At 39.9% G+C, this 12,682-nt stretch overlaps 1 protein-coding gene across 1 annotated transcript; it reads right to left on the reverse strand.

The window, feature by feature from the left end:
* Positions 1-5,738: 5,738 nt before the first annotated feature.
* Positions 5,739-11,214, reverse strand: LOC119914909 (proline-rich protein 36). The gene is made up of 3 exons (XM_038734440.1): positions 11,073-11,214; positions 9,568-10,004; positions 5,739-7,896 (listed from the first exon to the last, which is right to left on the reverse strand). The coding sequence occupies exons 2-3, from the start codon at positions 9,861-9,863 to the stop codon at positions 7,431-7,433; spliced, it is 762 nt and encodes a 253-aa protein (XP_038590368.1). The 5' UTR covers positions 9,864-10,004; positions 11,073-11,214; the 3' UTR covers positions 5,739-7,430.
* Between the last annotated feature and the right edge of the window lie 1,468 nt (positions 11,215-12,682).

A 12,682-nucleotide genomic window follows, 5' to 3' on the forward strand; every position in this document is an offset into this window, starting at 1 on the left:
TCTGGAACAGCCTGCCCGAGGAAATCAGGTTGGCTGAGTCAGTGAACTCTTTTAAGTCCCTTCTTAAAACATACTTTTAAAGGAGAGCCTTTCCCGATCTTATTTGACTTTATTTTATTCTATTTTACGAATTTTATATTTATCTTAAACATGTATTTTAGTCTTTTCAATGTTTTCTTGCTTTTATCTTGTATTGTTTTTGTATTATTGTCTTTTGGGTATTATTGTCTTTACACTTAAAGAACTTTGTAACTTGTTTTTGAAAAGTGCTCTACAAATGAAGATTATTATTATTCTAAAGAAAAAGCCTGTGACTGGTTGTAAATGAAAATAAAATTGTGTTATTTTCCCATACTGTGTTTTTACAAGCAGCGCATCACATCCACACACTGCGCACAGCGTTTGGCTCGATAAGGAAACGAACATGGGATAACAATATATGAAACAATGCTCCCGTATTTGCTCTAATGAGCATTGAAAACGGCATCAATTTAAATGTATATATTTGTCCTCCTGTTCACCTTATTTATGTGAATAAATTGCACTGCATGCAAGTATTAATATATTCCCGATTACACTGTACAACATATTTGAGGCGTTCTTTTGCAGAAACAGAATCTCTGTTTGTGTTTATGATCCTAAATCTGGATCTTTGTGTGTGCTGTAAATTATCTTAAATTGTGGGGGTGGTTTTGCACACTTCAGGGAAAGTCAATCTAACGGGCGTTTGTTTATTCAGAAAGGCTTTAAGCCTACAATGCTTAGAGACAATATTTCAATTTATTTTACACAATAGCAGCCTATTCATTTCAAACCGTTTCATCCTTCTGCCATGTGAGTCGCGTTTCTCCTTTTTATGTGCGTATGCATGGTTCAGAGCTTACTTACACACACAATTCACAATTAGTTAATCAGTCACAATTACTTGCACAATTTCCCGTCAAGTGTGTTTTTTATAGATTGCTTGGGAAGTGGCGTCCACACGTTTCCAGCCCTGTTTTGTACGTACACACCGTTTATAAATGAGACCCCAGGGGCCTGTGGTCTGTGGTCTATACTACGAAGAGAGTTCAACCTACTCAGAGGGCCTCTCAGGAACTAGATCCTCGCCACTTCCACTCCATCACAGAGTGAACTCTGGTTGGATTCACCCTCAAAACCAAATCAAGCTCCCTAACCTGCGTAGTGTATGAATACAGCAGCCAACCTTTGGACGAACTACCCTCTCCCCTGCATAAATATGAACTGATGTTACCGCTGCACTCACTGCTATAATACATTTAAATCAGTTAAAATGTATAAAGACTTAACTATTTTTCTTTAATGCCTTTGTTGCTTGTTACGTGATCGTCTAATGTACGCTATTATGTTTTGGCTGAAGATTTTCGTATGAGATGAATACGATTCAGTAAAAACAACAGTTGTATTGTCTATCAGACGAGCATTTTTTTATTAAACAAAATACAACATTTGGGCTGCGTTGTGAATGGTGATGTGAAATGTTAGTGTAGTTTCAGAATTTAAACATCCTACATGTTAATCATCAAAGTAACACGGAACTCGCAATTGAAAGAAAGGTCCCCCATCGTGCAGCAAACGGTGTTACACACCTTCAACAAGCAATGGAGGGTTTAACAACCCACTACCAGTCCGCCCTTGTTGGTGTCGGATGGCACTCAATGTGGTGGACCCTCCGCATGCACGCGCAAATGAAGTGGAAGTAGGTAGGTAGAGGGAGGAGCAAGGCTCAGAGGTAACTCGGGTTTATCAGGCAAACTCAGGGTTGACAAACTCTTGACTGCCTACATTGATGTTAAAGGGTACTACGAAGGTGAATAAGATGTTGGTTAGTTGAGTCGGTGTTAACTTAATTGGAAGTTGATGCGCGTTCGCATAAAAAGGGTGTGTGCGGCCGTGCAGGAAGAGTGTTTTTGTAACGCCGCATGCTTTGTATTTTCCCCAGACGAACGCACGTTGTGTCGGGATCAGGATATCAGGAGTTTAAGGACTGGCCGACAAAGCCAGGGAGGCTTGTTGGCATCGCATTGAGTACATTTGTAATTATCTTCACAGTGTTCTTATTGTAGGCTAATTTCTCTATTATGTGTATATGATTAAGATGTAAAGGTACAACTGCTTCACAATCACATTTAGCAGTGTGGAAATAGGTGAGTTCTGCCCACAATCACTATATTTTCACACCTTAGAAATGTTGCCATGGAGTGATTTAGATTTTTTGTGACTTTAATTTCAGGGAATTTCCGGTTTTTGTCCTTGTAAATTTGACACTTTCATCTAGGATTTGTTTTCTCGGTTTTATTAACCCCCACCCTGGCTCCGTATTTTTCGGACATGTAAATTAGTCAATCTAAATATGTGAAAACACTTAGGATAATTTAGTTATAGCCTACAGATGGGCCACATCTAAGAAACTGTCCCGTTAATTAATTCAAATCTCCACCCTAAAGTCAGAGAGGCTGCAGGGCTCGCTGTTTGAACGTAATGCTGTTATGTTAAAAATAACTTCATTTCAGCTGCAACCACAGTGGAACAAGTCAGGATGAAATCTAAAAATATTTTATCAAGTGGTATGTACTAATAGCCTACTTCTCATCATTAACACAGTACTGATGTGGTGTGTGGTCCACGTATACAGGGCAACCTCGTGTTAACCAAGAACATAACCAACTCGGAGCAGTTTAGAAATGCAGCATAAATTGCCACCTTTCGTAGAACAGGTTAATCGGGAAGTTACACCCAACGAAGTCACTCGTGAAGTTACCTGGATGAGCCAGTTACCTCGCTTCGTAGTACAGGACACAGATCACAGACCCCAAACCAGAAAACCAAAATCACAACATCAAAAGGCCAAAGCAAGACTGAAACAGGACATCAAAATCCTAACAGATTCTTGTTTGGCCTGAAGGGCTCCAGCACATAAAATTGTGTTCTTGGTTTTTATCCTTACGTGGACTTTCTGCTGGGAGCCGGTCTTTTTATGATCTTAGTGGACTCCATGTTGTTGTTGCTGTCTGTATATTTCCGATGCAGCAGGCGAGAGGTTCGGGAGCGCACATGCATGTAACAGCCAATGGATTTTGGGAAAACCTGACCCAGATTCTTCACATAGGAATAAGCATACAGAAAAATCTGGCGAGTGTTTTTGTATGTGAGATTACAACCGCTTCACACATACAGGCAAAAAAAATTGTTTGTTATTCCCTTCAAAAAGAACTCATACAAGTGTTTCTTGATCTGACACCCTGATTAACAGGACAGCATCATGATTTTCACATTTATTTTTATAATTTTCTGTCACCTCTGTGGTTAAGGTTTTGTTAGGTTTAGGCACAGATAGAACTTGGTTACGATGGAAAAGATTAGATTGAATTTGTAAACATACTTGGTTGATTTTAAGAATATTGGTTGTCATGGTTAAAAGAAAAACATTTTGGTTTATGTTAAGGAAAATAACTTGGTTAAAGATTGGTCATGCCTAAAAGAAACCAACATTGACTGTTGGTAGAAACAGTAGCTGTCTTGTCGCCCTGTCCTTCCTCTCTAGCCGTTCCGTTTCCTCGGGCCCATTCATCGCCAACTGCCTGACCCATCTTCACTCATGTTCCCACTTCCCTTATCTGCTCTGCAGTTGCCTGGCCTTCCCTGCCTACCTTCTTATCTCATTCCCTAATCAGCTACTCTAATTAATTTCTCCTGGTATTTTTTGAGATATCCTTTTGAACTTTTTTGAACTGGACTTTGCCCATTCCTTGCATTTTTGATTCTTTCCTGCTCCCTGTTGGATTTGTTGTCCTATTTGGACAGCTTTTCCTGGATTTGATCCTGAAAGATTTTGTATCTTTCTGTGTTAATAAAATCACTGAACTGCACTAACTCAATATGTGGTATCTGCTTTTAGGTCTGCTTGCACAATTGTGACAGTGTTCTCCTTAAGTCACACACCTGATTTACCCATCCATCCATTTTGTCCACCTCGATACAAAGTTTTGTGGTTCTCTAACAATTTTGTGATAACTCCGCCTTTGTACCTGACATAAAGTCCTAATTCACTGGGCTTCAAGAGGTCTTTGTCAGTTAATATTTTGTTTCAGGTAACAGCTGAAAGAGTTAAGAAAAAATGTGGCTGTAAAACTCATTGCCTGCAAGGGGTGCAAGAGCAGCTGTTCCTTTGTTTCACCTATAGGAGGTGACATATCTACACCTAAAAAGAAAGTAACCAAAATACCTTCAAGCCTCCCTCCAAAGCCACTCCGCCCAAACTCATTTTCATGAGCAATGAGTGCACAGGCAGAGTGCGTGCAGAAAGACCAACCAATCATTTCCTTCAGGCCTGCCACAGATACTGGATTTTTTTCATAATTGTTATCAGAGGATTTGATTTATTGATTGCTGTTGGGATGTAAAAAAGAATTTCAACAAATGTAACAAAAAATGCAGGTTAGGTGTAGAATGAGTGAGTTAAAAACCAATTCTGAGGCGCTTCACATGTAAAATGGAGGATTAAGACATGGATGAAAGAAATCATGTAATTTGGTGCCCCTACCGTATAATTCACTGCTGTTTAAATAAAGACAGCTGTACACGTGCATTTGTTATGATTACATTATGATCAAAAACTTGCAAGGCGACAACTTTGCTAACACATACAAACATCAGGCAAGTGCAACAACACAAGACATAACAATATTACTTATTAGTCCTAGTGTGTGCATAGACCGAATGCCAGCTCGGCATCTGTCTCGCAGCCTTTTATGTCACAAAGCTCTTACTGACGTCCAGGAGCCTCTTGCTTGGCCAATCTCTTGGCTGCCTCCGTCAACGTCCTCTTCTCTTTGCCTCTGCCATTAGCCAACAAAGCTACACAGCAACTTTGCCAACACAGGCAAACATCAAGCAAGCACAACAACACAAGACACAGCAAGCCAATTAATGCGTCATTAATAGTCCAACAGAAAGAAATCCTGTCCTATATTTACTTGTTGCTTGCTCATCACTGTCTTGTTCTCTTCCTCACTTCCTCCAGTGTCTTCTTCAGTCTCTTTGCAGCCTCTGCCATGATACCAGGGTTTCCGCTACTGCAAAATTATCGCCACCGCTGCTTCAAATTTTTACGAAATGTCATGAGGTCCTAATTACACAACTCTGCAAATTTTTGCTTTTAATTTGACACCAAAGTGAAGACAGGTCGGCAGAATGCTGTAGAATCTTTCAGCGACACCACTGTGGATTGGGAGCACCGTCTGAAAAAAATCTTAGAGGAAACACTACATACTGAGGATACTTAGAATTATTATTACCATTATGCCATAAACATCCTGTCCGGGATTCTGCTATGTGATCAGTGTTACATAACGTAGTAGTTGGAGTAGCCCCGAGTGGTAATGGCAGAGACACTTTTTAAATTATTTTCAAGCTGTTGTTTTAAGATAAAAATACTACATAATGTTGCTTTAAGTTCTACTATACATGCATATACTATACATTTAACAAATGTAACACCAACCTAGTCTTAATGATGTTAAGGAGACACAAAATCGATTTGAAATTTAGTTTTTAGGACCGTAATCTGTAGGAACCAATACGATGATGATGGCATCATGTATATTTTACTGCTGTATGAAGCATTTCTTTTAGAATTTCATAATGGCTAAATAACATTTTGAGATGAAAACCTTCAATTAATATTACTAAAGATTCAGAATACAAACACATTCATATTCATCCTTGCATGACATTCCCTCATTTTATTTAATTACCGCAGCAGTATTGTTACAAATGTCCTTCCTGCTCAGCTTACAACCAATTAAGAGACAACGCTGCAGCACATGCACAGATTGAATTAACTGGCTTTTAGTATGGAGACAGCAGCCTCACGAGCAGACTTATATACAGAAAAGACTAAAGAGGCATGTCACGCAAAGTCTCGGTTTTCACCCCGGCATGCAACAAACCACCATCGACTAAAACAGCTTCCCTCATAAATTTACAAGCAGTTGTTGAATTATAAATGAGAGGCCTGTTGGGAAAACATGGTTAAATATTGAAAGAAAATTTATCTTAACAGCTTGTTGGAGCCAATGTGGATGCAAAGGTTATCATAACAACAGACAAATAGTACCTGTGTGTCAACAAAGCTACTTTAGACAATGACCAATCTGCGCTCATCTGTAAAAGTCTTAGTAAGTCTTATATCTTCGGTCATAGTGGTACTGTGATTTTGACAGTTCTAGAGACAAACAGACAATTTAAAATTCTTGTCTTTTTAAATAAAAATGTGCAGAGTCATAATTTAAGACTGTAATGCAAAGTAAGATTAATTCAGAGAGACAGAGGAAACACAGAGAACGCAGAGAATGGTGTGAAATAGGGAGGGACCCTGCCATGGAAAACCAGCTCAGGAAATGCCTCCCTTTTGGGTAAACAATGGGCTCTGCTACAGTAACTACAGCGTAAAAATGAAGACATATATTAGAACTATAATTGTCAGTTAAAAAGACTCAGTTAAATATTTGGTTGCAATGCAGTAACAATTTCTGTTAACTTGTGTTATTTAGTTGGAGAGTCAACTTTCAGAGTTCACCCTTAACTTTATAATCAGACTTCTGTGATATTACACCAGTGAAATGCCATAACCTATTTAATTAATCAACCAACTTTTTTCTCAACAACTCATTGTAATTAGATGTGATTGTCACTTAAGTCAGACCAACTTAAAGAGCCATTCCAGTGTTTATTCATACGCTGAAGCAAAAGTTTGACATTCTGAGAAATGTACTTCACTTTCTGGTGTGAAGATCAATACCACTCTCATGTTTGTCTGTTGTCTCAATGAGTTATTTGAGACACATGATCTCGCACATTATACCAAGCAAACCACTTAATCGTTCTACATAAGGCATTTAAGCCACAGGTGCCATATCTGACATCACTGACCTTGGTCTGAAAGTGACAGGAGCAAAAACTGATTACTGTATTAGGTGGTGTAGCACATGAGGGATCAGCCATGACATTACCCAACCAGTATCCAAGGAAGGTTAAAATCAAGGGCAACTGGACTGGTTGAAGATACTTGAAGATGTTTTGCTTCTCATCCGAGGATCTTCTTCAGTTCTAAAGAACCGAGGGGGCTTCTGCAGGTCTGAAGAATTGTCTATCTACATACTTCAAAGATTGATGACTTGAAATTACCAACAGAAAAAGTTACTATTTACAATATAATGTATTCATAAAATAAACCTGATCCTGGAGGTTGTAAGACTCTGAATCATGAGAGCTTCTCATTTATCTCCAAAACAAGAATAGACGTGAAGTTGTAAAAGTTCTTCAGGGAAAGAAATTTCCACTGTGTCATGTAGTGCTTCCACCAGTCTGAATTAAGAGACAACATACTGATCACAGTCTTGCAGAGGTCAGAGAGACGAATGTTCAAATAGGATGACTTTTGATTGGTTGGAGAGGCTAGAGAGCCTAGAGGGCCTGAAAGCTCCGATCCGAGAGTACACATCTGCGTCTGAGCAGGCGCCCCATGACAGGTGAGGGCTAGGCGGGGTGGTGTGGATCACAGGCAGGGGGAGAGGGAAGGCGAGGACAGTAGGTGTTGGAAGGAGAGAAGGTGAAGTGTGAAGTGGTGGTGGAGGCAGGACAGTAGGTGAGGGGATTGGCAGTGGTGGTTGAGAAGGCACTGGTGGGGCTGGAAGTGGGGTGAAAACATTGGGTGTCACCAGGGTTACGTTTTGGACAGGCGGGGTAGCTTCAGGGACCGTCCCATTCTTTGCTGGCTGGTCCCGACACAGTGCAGTGTGTTGCAGTGTGTAAGTGGCAGTGTGATAGAAGCTGTAGTACTCCAGAGTGTGCCTTGCCTTGGCCAACCTCAGCCTGTAGGACACAAAACAAATAAATTTTTTTCTTTGTTCCCCCCTCATAACCAGGTAAAAGTCTCAATGAGATTAAACCAATAGTTCAACATTTCTGGTGAGATGAGAAGATTGATATAAATGTCCTGCCTCTGCATTACGTAAAGAAACAGTTAGCCTTGCTTTGCACTAATACTGGAGGACAGTTAGGCTGTTCACAATTCAAAAAGCCTGGTCACCAGAAAGTAGCAAGTCTCATCTCCACGTCTTTGCAAAATATTTGGTTCTAGCTTAGTGATGTAGTGACAACTCGACAACTAGTTGGTGAGGTACTGTAGCTAGTGAGCTAACCTTTAACATGGTATCCTGCTGGGAACATGCTGGTTATTTTATTTATTAAAGATTTATTGTAGAGGGGAACAAACAGCTCACAGAGACCTACCAGAAAAGATGTATTTGTACCGTTTATGTTCATCAGTTCAGAAGATAATAGATGAGTGGTTAAATAAAAGTGGACGGTGAAACACAGCTACGATAGCATCTTCCAGTTGGGACTCTCTGGCTCTTTGTTCCCTCTGTAGAGTAATTTAAGGCCTGAAGGTACTAAAGTTAACTAAATTGGGCCCCAGATATACAATTGAGTTTGTCATTAGAAACTCGGGGGTGCAGTTTAGGCCTAACTTCTATGTAACCCACTCTGCAAAATAAATTAACGATGTAAAAGGTAATTGTAAGGGATAACCTCACAAGAAATATAGAAAACTTTAGTTCACACATTTCAAAACAAAGAGCTATAACTACTTACTCTGACACAGTCCTCAGTTATATCAGAGCATCTTAAACAAGTATGAATTGACCAAATGTCCAAAAAGGAAGTTACCAAGATAACTGAAGTGTTTGTGTGTGAGAGTGTGTGGGTATGGGGAATTCACTCTCAAACGAGACTGGAGGATGTGGAGAAGAGAGGCCAGGCTGGGAGAAAAGTTTGTGTCCAACAGAGGGGTAATATGAGACAGTTCTGTGTTCTTGAAGTGGGAAGAGCAGAGGGGGGGTTCATTTTTCTAGGGGTAATAAGGAAATGGCAGATTATTATTTCTTGGTTGGCAGTTGAGAGATTTTACAGGAGAGCAGTCGCCAGTGTTAGAAACCAAGAGAGTGTCACCAATTCGGTAAGAAGATCCAAGATAGATTTTCCAGTCGATCATCACAGGGGCCAAAAGGTAAAAGGAACGAACAAACACCCTCTTATAGTGTTTGTTGGTAACGGTCTGATGCATTTCAGGGATACTTCACTAAAAGCTGGCTATGACCTACAATTGACGAGAATCGAAATGGATTTAAACTAGCATTGGCTCAAAATGCTCACTCAAGTCATACCACCCTTCTCTGCAATGTGTCTGTCCTCTTTCTCACACGCCCTCCCACACATATATTAGCAATTATCAGCCGCTTCTCTGCTGTGCCACACCTGCTGCCTCACAGGTGTCAGCAATCCTCTGCTGTGCAGTAAAGGACTGGCTGCTACACCTTAAAGCTCAAACAATTTTCAACTGCATGGATATACTTTGCCTGTACACCAGTACTTTACACATTTTCATACCTGAAAGCTATCTCTGCAAGACAATTTGACATTAAATTTCCTTTGATAAGAATACAGTCAAGATTTTAGAGGGATCTGATCTCATGTGCACACCTGTGTCTCAGTTGTAAGAGTCTGTAGAGCAGCAGCAGGATTACAGCTCCAGCCAGAGTCACCAGAAACACAGCCACCCTCACATCCAAGCATTTCCCAGCAGGTTCTGGTGTGCCGCAGGTCCTGGGGGGCTGTGATGTCTGGAGGGGCCCCTCCATACGCTTAGGATTGATGATGGCCTGGACAGGCTGGGCGGTGTCCAGCAGGAATGGGTGTTGGTTCCTGAGTACAGGAGTCTCAGGCTGGGGAGGGATCTGGAGAGATGTGCTGCTGGTGACCTGAGGACCAACCTGCATCACTGCCAGGTTTTATCCAGGAGGGAAGAGTGGTGGAGTGTTGTTTGTCGAAAATTATTTCCCACTGTTAAATACAGTCCTAGAAGAGTGCGAAGATGTCTCCATGGAAGTGGCTTCAAACGGCTCAGTGTGTCAGATGTTCTGTGAAATAAAACATTTTCAGTCTCTGTAACTGGGTTTTTTCATAGGTGAGAGGTGAAACAGACTTTTAATCAAAGAGGACAGTGACATGACTGCTTTTAATCTTCAATGTCATAAAATCCTATGCTATTAATATTAAGAATTCTAAGATTTTAGATTTGAAAACTTCAAGCTACCCTGTGCAGTTTTTCTGTAAACACACATTAAGTGTTTTTCACTAAAATACAATGTGTGTATCCTTGAGGCCTTACACATGTGCTGAGTGCATTTCCTTCTTAACACATTTGAAAAGCCTGTTTTATATTTAAACCACTAAATGATATTTTAGTCTCTTGGGGGCAGCGGGCACAAGTTGTGAGCACATCATTAACATACATTTTTAAGTCGTCAAGGCAAACATGTTAGCAAATAGCAGCTTATTTACACATCAAGCACTTACAGAGATTTCCTAAAGATTGCACTGTGGTCACTAGCTAAATTTGTCTGCCTATCATTTCATGAATACTGGGTTTTTAAAGCTGTTTTGATACAAATAGCTGAATGCTGCAAAACAGTTGTGTTGTAGGCTGAACAGCTAAACTGGGACTAAATGCTACCAATTTGACATTATACATTGCTTTCAGATTGTAATTTGATAAACAGCCTTTTCTGGCTGGGTAGCAGTTTTCTTTTTCCCTGTCTTTACTGACTTGCAGCCATGGTTAGCAACTGCCAATTAAAACAAGATGTTAAACCAATCAGTGTGCTTGAGCATGTGTCCTCCTGCATGTGATACCAAACGAAACAGGGACCCACACACAAAACATTGCTGTATAGCACTACTGGTGGTCAAAAACCTCCACAGAGTACCTTTTTAAATTACAATTTTGTGAACAACCATGCAGTGTTTTATTTAAGTGAATTCACTGTACCAAGCAGATGTTTACTTGTCTGAACAAAAACTTTCAAGATTAAATGTGTATCAACTCAAGTATGTGGGCATATATAAGGGGACAAAATGCTATTCATAAAGAATCTGCAACTCTATTAATGTATGTCAGAAAATGTTACAAAATATGTGCAACTTACTTTCAAAATTCCGATGGCGTTGTTGTAGGTACATTCATTTAGAAAAGAAAATGCACAAAATAGAAAAACTGAATAGAACAGGATCACTGGTTGAGAACTGCGTGGCTTTCCAGGGACAAATGCAGAATCCTGAGAACACACCAATGGGAGGAAGCCAGTGAAAACAGCAGGAAACTGTGCACTTCCCTTATACACAACACAGAAATATGATTGGAGAGCACTTCCTATCACCATGGTTGCAGGAAACTGGTCAAGGATGTCTTTTTTTAAGGACTTCATTTTGAGTTGAGTGTGGGTCTGAACAAAACACACTAAGCACACACAAACTCAGAATGGGAGCGCACAAAGGGTCTTCTGAGGATAAGGTATACTTATTAGTCTTCTAGTCTTTCAGACAACCACTAATGCCTGCTTTAATAATTCAAAAACATTTAATAAAACTGATTTAAGCCTTTTATCATAGTTCACACAAGCTGTAGATTAAAGTCAAAAACACAAACACAAAAAGAAGTACTGGGATTACAAGGCTTCTATACTGATAAATCAGGGAACAAAACGCCAAATAGAATAGTAGGACCATATATACACAGTTTACTTTTAGATCTGAGCTTTATCTGGGGGAAAAAAAGAACAAATTTAACAAAAGCCGTTTCAAAGTGAACAGGAAACGGTTGTTTCTGTGCCACAAAAGCAGCCTACATTAGTCCCAGCAGGGCCAGTGCAGGTCAACAGATACAGAGAGATGATGGCTGCCCGTGAAAGGCTGGCCGCTATCTGATTGAGCCAGTATTCAGGGGAGGAATAAATGACATACAGGCACAGAAAGACGCAAGTCCAGCTCTCATTTATCTTTCTAATAAGTTTTGATGCTGGGCCAAGCTGAAAGGGAGGAACTCTTAGCTCTCACTCAATATCCCTGCCTGGCACCCTCACAATCCTCCGATATTGAAGAAGAGAGTAATATTAAAAGATCTGTTATCAGTTCCCAATTGTAGTTCAGGAGGGAGGTGATCTACCCAGAGAACCTGCTAAAAAAGTATTCAGGAGGTATACTATTTATTAAAACTATAAAAACAATGTTAGAAACAAGTGTCTGCATTCTGATATCTTCGATTAGTTTAGTTATTCTTTTGCTGTGTCTATTCAATGTTGAATTAATAAGGCTAAATTCAGTTTTTTGGGGAGGGTCGTAAGTACAGGGAATGGACAAAATAAAATGCACACCAGGGCTCCTGCATTAACAGACCTTCCCCATATACTATGTTAAAAAAAACTTTTCCATTACATGGGCAATGAATTTTTTGTGATTAAATCATCAGCATAAATCATCATCATCATCACTAACCAGTCCCGACCAGGATTTCGTGGCCCTTTTTTGTGATTGTTGCAGCCTAAATGTGTTTTATTTGCAGTGGAATTGTGGCTATAAGTGAAAACTGCAAAGGTAGATGTATTTTTTTTACTTAAGAATTATAGGTGTTTATAATTATAGTACTATGCTTTTCTGCCATTCCCTGCGTATATTTTGCAGTGGCAAAATGTCCGTTTAGATGATAGGTGATTTCCTTTTACGTTCGACCACAATACTGCACGTTTTGCAACAGTTTACT

This window comes from Micropterus salmoides, unplaced genomic scaffold (genome assembly GCF_014851395.1).
Source record: "Micropterus salmoides isolate LMB-PRFRI ecotype aquatic unplaced genomic scaffold, ASM1485139v1 Ms_hic_scaffold_20, whole genome shotgun sequence".
NCBI classification, from domain to species: domain Eukaryota; kingdom Metazoa; phylum Chordata; class Actinopteri; order Centrarchiformes; family Centrarchidae; genus Micropterus; species Micropterus salmoides.

Bases quoted from the DNA above. Each gene is read 5' to 3' on its own strand.
- LOC119914909 (XM_038734440.1), bottom strand. From the start codon at position 9,863: ATGCAGGTTGGTCCTCAGGTCACCAGCAGCACATCTCTCCAGATCCCT. The intron at 7,897-9,567 runs GTGTGCACATGA...TGTGTCCTACAG, and splicing joins CTCTTACAACTGAGACACAG to GCTGAGGTTGGCCAAGGCAA.